This window comes from Polyodon spathula, chromosome 43 (genome assembly GCF_017654505.1).
Source record: "Polyodon spathula isolate WHYD16114869_AA chromosome 43, ASM1765450v1, whole genome shotgun sequence".
Classification (NCBI taxonomy): Eukaryota; Metazoa; Chordata; class Actinopteri; order Acipenseriformes; family Polyodontidae; genus Polyodon; species Polyodon spathula.
Genome location: NC_054576.1, coordinates 969,580 through 977,987, shown reverse-complemented (window position 1 = coordinate 977,987; position 8,408 = coordinate 969,580). Strand labels below are relative to the sequence as shown.

At 37.2% G+C, this 8,408-nt stretch overlaps 1 protein-coding gene across 1 annotated transcript; it reads left to right on the top strand.

Annotated features, from left to right (window-relative positions):
* The first annotated feature begins 488 nt into the window (after positions 1-488).
* LOC121305476 (zinc finger protein 501-like) lies at positions 489-3,852 on the top strand. Its single transcript, XM_041237117.1, has 2 exons — positions 489-555; positions 2,286-3,852. The coding sequence occupies exons 1-2, from the start codon at positions 489-491 to the stop codon at positions 3,263-3,265; spliced, it is 1,047 nt and encodes a 348-aa protein (XP_041093051.1). The 3' UTR covers positions 3,266-3,852.
* Positions 3,853-8,408: the final 4,556 nt, after the last annotated feature.

The following is an 8,408-nucleotide window of genomic DNA, read 5'->3' as shown; positions in this document are numbered from 1 at the left end:
TTCAAAAATCGTGGACACTAGCAAAAGACACAGAATCTGTGACACCCGCAACTACCGTGACTGAATCACGGCCATACTGATAAGTAAGTGAAATAAATATTTTCGTAATATTAGGCCTTTAACTGACACAGTGTTAGCTGAACTGACACAACTTAATGTATTAATTACATCATTGTTTGGCCTTCCTTTCATCTGGTCATTTTACTTTTTCATATTTAGTGATTCAAAGTCCGATTTTTTAAATAATAATAATAATAATTGTGCTGTTAAGATAAATCATTGACTGTTTGCATGTTGCAAAGAGCAAGTTGCCGTGCCAGTGGTTCCAGGAAGAAATAAATCCTATGCCTTTGACTTTTTTTGCTTCACTGCTTTTGGATGAAACTGCCCTTGTCCACTGGAACAGCTGGATGCAGACCTGGAGTCTCAGTCTTTGTTTTTTGCTTTTGAGGACGATAACATGTCTGGCATTTCAATATTTTCGCAGAATGTCGTCACTGCTGATGGTGGAGCAGGAGGCAGACTATTACACACTGAATGCAGGCGGCACAAACGGCAAGAAATGTTGTTATGCATGTTTGAAGGCAGAGGGAGTGTGGGAAAAAATAACCTGATGGAGAAGGAAGAGATATTGATCCTAGTGTAAAAAACTGGAGAAAGTGGGCACAGGAAATAAAACAGAAAATCACGTGCAGAGTCTAGCCCGTGTTGATCAATTTACTGGAAACATTTTCCATAAATAAATGAATGCTAATATTACTATCACAATCTTTATATTTTTTCCTACCTCTTTAGCTCTGGGAATATCTAGACACTCAATTCGCTTGTCCACGTTTACAATTGCTTAAAAAAAATAACTGCCTGTGTGTGTATTAGGGGGGAGTGGCTCATATCACTGCTTGCTTCTGAGTGCTTAATGTTTGTTAAAGAATTACACGTGGCTGTGAGAACAAGGCTTACGCACGCTCTGTTGGGGGGCGAGGGGGTGTCGATGAATCGATGATAAAAATATGAATCGATGACTGCAAAATTCGCAATTAATCTATGAATTTGAATAATCGTTGCAGCACTAGTGTATCCTGTGCTCCACGCGGAGCGCCTTTGCTGGATGCGCCACTTGGGAACCCCAACCTATCCCAACCCCAAAACCAATATTTTAATAATATTGAAGCATGATGCATTCCCATAGGTCTGCTAAATCGGGTAATGGTCTCGCTCCTGTTGTAATGCAGCACTAAGAGCTTCTAAATTATCAAGCTACAGTATTTAACTCTACGTTTATTTGTCTTCAGTAATGCCTCTGAGTTTGCACCCACATTTATTCATTCAAGTTTTGTTCTGACGACAGAATTAATTTTAGTGAAAGGATTGTGGTCGTTAGAACGGGAACAAAATCAACATTATTCAACAAACTTTGGACCAGGGCAGCACTACAGCAGTGCTGCTCCTGCTTTTACATTTTGAAATTGTTGTCTGTTTAACTGAAAGCTTAAATGTTTGGAAGGATCAAATGTTAAAAAACAGTAAAAATCAGAGACTTAGCTGACAGTCAGAGCGCACCAGGAGAAAGCCCCGCCACTGCTTCGTACCTGCCAGTGGGGCTCCGGCAGGACATGCCCCAGACTCACAGCAGCAGTGCAGTGACGATGGCAAGCAGGTGACAAGCAAAGGAAAAGGAGCAGCAGCTTCAGCAGAGTGAATATTCTGCAGCTCGTTTGACACTCCTGATTTACACTTCTGCCTCTGTGTTTTGGGAGGGGAAATGTCTTCATACCAGGGGTGGTTGATATGACTTCATCAGGCACAAACTGCAGTTCAGGGGCTGTGCATGCATACAGGGCCAAAGCCAGCCTAGGCCTGTGCTCAAGTGTAAACAGGGGCTCAAATGATAACAATCTTTGAATCTGATCGGGCCTAAGCCAGTTCAGGTCTGAGTTGTAAGTGTAAACACACCAATAGAGAACAGATCATAATAGTTCATTTTATTGTATTTCCAGGACTTCCTTATCCAGGTGAAAGCCAAGGAACAAAGATGCAGTCTGTTTACATTAAACAGGAGGAGGATCTAGAACTGGAGCCTGTCCACATTAAAAAAGAGGAGACTGAACTGAAGCCTGTCCACATTAAAGAAGAGGAGACTGAACTGGAGCCTGTCCACATTAAAGAAGAGGAGACTGAGCTGGAGCCTGTCCACATTAAAGAAGAGACTGAACTGGAGCCTGTCCACATTAAAGAAGAGACTGAACTGGATCCTGTCCACATTAAAGAGGAAGAGGAGACTGAACTGGAGCCTGTCCACATTAAAGAAGAGGAGACTGAACTGGAGCCTGTCCACATTAAAGAAGAGACTGAACTGCTGTCTCTCCACATTGAAGAAGAGGAGGCTGAACTGGAGCCTGTCCACATTAAGGAAGAGACTGAACTGCAGCTTGTCCACATTGAAGAAGATGAGACTGATCTGGAGCCTGTCTACAGTGAAGAGGAGTCTATTGACTTGTTTAAGGATTCAGAAAACATATCCAAGCCAAAGATATCAAATCAGTGTAGCGAATGTGGGAAGAGCTTCAGTCGGACAGCAAACCTAAAATCACACCAGCGAATTCACACTGGAGAGAAGCCGTATTGTTGTACTGAATGTGGGGAGAGCTTCAGTCAGTTAGTACACCTAAAAACACACCAGCGAATTCACACTGGAGAGAAGCCTTATCATTGTACGGAGTGTGGGAAGAGCTTCACTCAGTTAGGAAGCCTAAAAAAACACCAGCGAATTCACACTGGAAAGAAGCCGTACCACTGTACTGATTGTGGAGAGAGCTTCATTGAGTCAGGAAACCTAAAGAAACACCAGCGAATTCACACAGGAGAGAAACCGTATCAATGTAGTGAATGTGGGAGGTGCTTCATTGAGTCAGGAAGCCTAAAAAGACACCAGAGAATTCACACAGGAGAGAAGCCGTATCACTGTAATGAATGTGAGAAGCGTTTCATTCACTTAGGAAGCCTAAAAGTACACCAACGAAGTCACACTGGAGAGAAGCCGTATCACTGTTCTGAATGTGGGGACAGTTTCAGTCAGTTAGGACACCTAAAGAGACACCAGAGAATTCACACTGGAGAGAAGCCTTATCACTGTGTGGAATGTGGGGAGAGCTTCATTGAGTCAGGAAACCTAAAGAAACACCAGCGAATTCACACTGGAGCCAGCCTCCCACCCTCCCAGTCCCACACCTCTCCACTCTGCTTGTCTGAGTGTTTGGATAGCTGACTGATTACTTCTCTCTCCACCTGAATCCCAGAGACACTTAGAAAGGGAGCATGTCAAACTGAAGGAGACAGACCCATTGTTTCAGAATGAACTGGAGAGCCGTGAGATTCAGCTCCACTCCTACCCCTGACTTGGAAATTAATCTCACTCATGCTGTGAGGATTTAGGACAGAGTTACAGGTCTTAACACTTATATATGTGTGATACAAACCCAACACATTAAACAAAGCTTCAATGACATATATGATATTTTTCAAAATGTAATTTGAGCTATAAATGACATTACCAATGTCAGCGAGTACAGGATATGATAAAGAAATTGTTTAAAATAGTTTGATTTCCTGTACGTTTTCCATTATCACTGTATATAAAGGGTGTGTGAGAAATTTGTAGTTGTAATTGAATGTACTTTTAAAATGACATTTCAAATCTTAAACAAGAGGCTTCAGATGCTGTGATGTTAATTAAGTTTGTCTTCTCCCCCTTCCTTCCTCTTAACATTCTCTAAATCAGCGGTTCTCAAACTGAGGGAGGTGCGAGAGCTGTGTGTCCTTTTTTTTATTTTAGATGATTTGAAAAAAAATATTAAATTACATATTTTAAATGTATTATATTTAAAAATAACTAAAATAAATTAACGTAAAAAGCTTTTGTTTAACATGCTGATGTTCCTTAGCAAATGTGACACGTCACACACGTTGTTTGGTTTCCCCCCCCCCCCCCCCCAAGTAAACTTAAAAACAGTATCAGCAGCGCTTGCAGTGAGAAACCGCTTCAATGAGAAATGGATCGCTTTGTGACAAAGGGAGAAAAACGTACAACACAAGCCGAAGTGAGGGCAGCAGCGGAGGTTCCAGCAAAACGCAGAAGCCGAAAATATGACTTATTTAAAACTGCTTTACATGGAGCGGATTCAGCGGTGCACCAAGCTTCAATGTGTTTTATGCACCAAATAATGACAAACTACAGTATGCAGCCCTGCAAAGCTACGCTGGCATCTCGAAACAAGACACCCTACCTTAGTATCTAAACCCATAGAGGTTTTTCAGAGGAAGCTCAATGAGTTTATTTCTTTATTTATTTGTTGTATTTATTTAATGCTTTTTATAAAAGAAAACAAGTATGGCAAAGCACTGTACAAACCACAGTGCATTTGTGTAGCATGTCACACATACAACTGCCACAATCAGACCATTTAAATAACACATTTAAACAACAGTATATAATAACACAAAAGCAGCAATTTTAAAGTTACATTAAAACCCACTGAGATAAGAAAGTTAACAGGTCAAAAAAACAATTTTATTTTCTTCCATTTGTACTGTTTTTGAATGAATGCTTCTGAAACTCATAATGATCAAATCACTTACTCTTTTTTTTTTTTTTTTTTTTGCAATATACAGTTTTTTTCAGTTATACTGTTTTAGTAAACTGGCGAGGCACATTTATTTTTTCATAGCTCGGGGAGGCTCACTGTGACAAAGTTTGAGAACCGCTTCAAAGGACTAGATATTAGTAACAGAGGGTTGTAAAGATTTACATTGAATAGTTTAGATTCCCTGCTATGCTGACCTGCCAGTCTGGTATAAACAAACAGATCATTCTTATATTTCAATTAAGAATGTCTGTCTGAAATCAATATACAACTTTCTTCATATAGAGGGTTAAGAAGTGTGACACCTGGTGTATCTGAGGTGCCATGACTTCTCAGTGAAATTGTTACCATGAAACATTAACCATTTAAGTGAGGGGTGTCGAACTACAGTCCTCGAGGGCCGCAGGGTCTCTGGTTTTCATTCCAACGTAAGCTCTCAATTAACATAATTGATCTAATTATTTGTTCAATTGGACATATTTCATATTTTTCAATGTCTTTTACAGTTGATTTAAAAAATGACCTATGAAACATTTTGATACCTGGAGAGACGTGTTACATGTGTCCAGTTAATCAGCTCATTAGACCAAGTAAGTGATTGAGAGCTCGGGTGGAACGAAACCCAGAAGACACAGCGGCCCTCCGTGAACTGAGTTTGACCCCTGATTTAGTGAAATTGAAATTCCTAGTTTCCTGATTCTAAAAGTTAACTGAAAAACAAACCTTTTGCGATTATAATGTTAACTTGTTTAATAATCTCAGGGTTTTAGATTTACTAAAACTAGAAGTCTGAAACATAATAAATAAGTTAAACTTAACTGACGAGTTGGTTTTAAAGTCATTTTAATTACTAACCCTGCTGATGCAATTTTAGGAGTTGTTTAAGAATGTTTCCCAATAAAATTGAAATATTTGTTGTGGTTTAATGAAGTTTAAAGTGAAAGTAATTCTTAAATGGTTTTATTTTAATTATTGTATAATGTGTTTAACATGCTTGTAATGATAATTTAGTGAGCAGAATGAAACCGATTTGATTGATTCATCAAAGTAAACTCTTTGGGCTCTTGGACGTAACCATTGAGCCGTTGCTTGAATGAGGCTCCATTTGAAAGAACTGTAATGCAGATCCTCCAAAGATGTCGACTCCACATCCAACTTCATACCAGCTATGTTTTTCAACAACGACCACATCTCCAGAACAAGTATTACCTTTCAAAGACTTTTAGATTCAATTAAAGTAGTATGCTTGTATAGGTAATATCTACACACAAACCAGAAGGAAGAACGCTTAATACAACGTAAGACTTTGCTGAGATGGAAAATACAAACAATTATACTTTGGTGAACAATTGAAACAAGAGATGATATTGTGTGCATTTGAAAAAAAAAACAACTACAACCATCTGAATCATTTAAACACTGAATTCATCTACAAGTTGTGAAGAAACTCTAGATTACAACTTAATACTGAAGGCAATTAAAACTGGTTCCGAACTGAACTTGAAACAAAACTGCAGTCCAACCAACGCTGCTTAACCCCGTCACTGTGTGTAATGTGTGTGAATCCTGCTCCATGTAACCATACGGGAGACTGCGTGCTTATGAAAATGTGTGTTTAAATGTTTTAATTCTGGTACCATGATTTCTGTTTATATTCTTACTTTTACAAGCCTTAATAAACTTAATAATGTTTATGTGTTGAGTTTCTTTTTGCCTGTTTTGTGTACTAAAGTAAGCTTTTATGATAAAGTCGAATGACATCGGCTGAATAATGTTACATTGACATATTGCTTCATACTTTGACACATACCTAACGAAAAACTAACAGCATTTGAAAAAATATGCTTTTCGAAATCTAAAATAAAATATTGTACTAGTATTATGGCTAGTGGTCGACTTTTGCAATATCATAGTTTCTTTGATTAGATGATGGTAAATAAAAGACCTAAATTATGTTTATTTTTTTAATTTTTTTATGATGTCTCAATCCTGTTGGTGCTTTTAATTTGGGTTGCGGTAAATACCACTACAGGAGTGTTTCATGTGAACAGCCTTTGGAAACACACTGTTGTATTACTATAACCTGTATTTTTAATGGAATGAGGTTGAAATGATGCAAACAGTAACATGTAACAATAATAATCATTATTAACTTTAGTTTGTGGTTGCATTGGAACCCAAGGGTTGAAGCTGAAATGTATAGAAGGGGTTCAGACTGATACAAATTAACAAGGAAATGTCACTTACACTAACAAGGACCATACTGGAAATGGAAACACAATGACACCACAGAAATCCAATAGCAGTGTTATTAATGTGCAAGAATACACTTGATTGTTGGACAGCTTTTAAAAAAAATAAATAAAAGGATCATTTCTGTTATCTAGTGGTCACTTTTATTAACCAAATATAAAATCCAGAATGTTTTACAAAAAAAAAGCCTCATCTCTGTACAGTTGTTTTGCATCCTTATTTTAATGTGTTTGAAATAATTACTGAATTATATTTTCAATAGAGTGGATCTTTGTCACCTTTACTAGTTTTATTCTGCTGGTATCATTTAAAACACGGAGAGAGATCTCAGTTCCAAACTTGTGCAAGGGTTACAAGCCTTGCTTCAGATAGTGCTGCACTTCTTTGATCACCTGGAGAATGAAATCGTCCCCGCCCCTTGAGTGGTTTCTTTCACAGTAACTTAAACTGTGTATTTTTGTGATCGCAAACACTGCACGAAAAATATGGATTACCAGTTGTGTAAACATATGCAAACTTAAACGTTGGAACGTTTGCACAGGTTGCAAACTATTGTAAACTTTAATTTTACAAACAGTTTAAAGTCTACAAGACCAGGAACCTAATGGCGGTCTTCAAGTGCATTTGGATATTAGTATAATATTAGTATAATAATTGTTTACAGGCAAATGTGTAATCTACCATATTTGTAACCAATCCGCTACTAGGACATAGTAATTCACTTCTGCATATGTGACATCACTACACCCTATATATATATATATATATATATATATATATATATATATATATATATATATATATATATATATATATATGCCCAGGGAATAATAATAACTATGTAATAAAAAATAAACAGGACAGAGGAGGAAAAACAAAGCCAGAGAAGAAGCACTGAGGAACCATGCAGTCCTCAAGAATCTATTACGCTCTACCGATAAACAAGCAGACCTCCTGGTTACTGACTCAGTTGCACAAATAAATTAATTAAAATATGCTGCAGTTACATCAATTCACCAATCACACTGTTAATTGGTTATATTGCTCCCAATAAATTAATATATCACACACATTGTTATATATTGCACTCAAATAAGTTATTAAACCCATTAAGATATTATTTGATATATATATATATGCCCACTTAATAAACTAGTTACACATATTACACATAAGTAGTTAAATATATTGTACATAATAAACAAATAAAAAACACAGCTATCTAATGATTTGATTAAAATCACAAATTTAAATCATAAGCAGCATTTCAATTTCAATTGATCAATTAATCATGTTTTAGGAAGGACCATTCATTATGCTATATTGTTTATAATTTGTCCTTAATTAACACTACTACCACTATTCTTAACTTACAATATTCAATAAAAAAAAAAACACGAGCCAAAGGCCCACTTTTGCTATGCAAATAAAAGAGGACTATATAGCATAACTGGAATTGTCTTCACAGAGATGTGTCCTCCCTGGTTGAAGGGATTGTCTTCACGGAGATGTGTC

Coding starts and splice junctions, on each gene's coding strand:
- LOC121305476 (XM_041237117.1), top strand. CDS start 489: ATGTCGTCACTGCTGATGGTGGAGCAGGAGGCAGACTATTACACACTG. Junction 556..2,285: donor GAATGCAGGCGGCACAAACG/GCAAGAAATGTT, acceptor AGGAGACTGAAC/TGGAGCCTGTCCACATTAAA.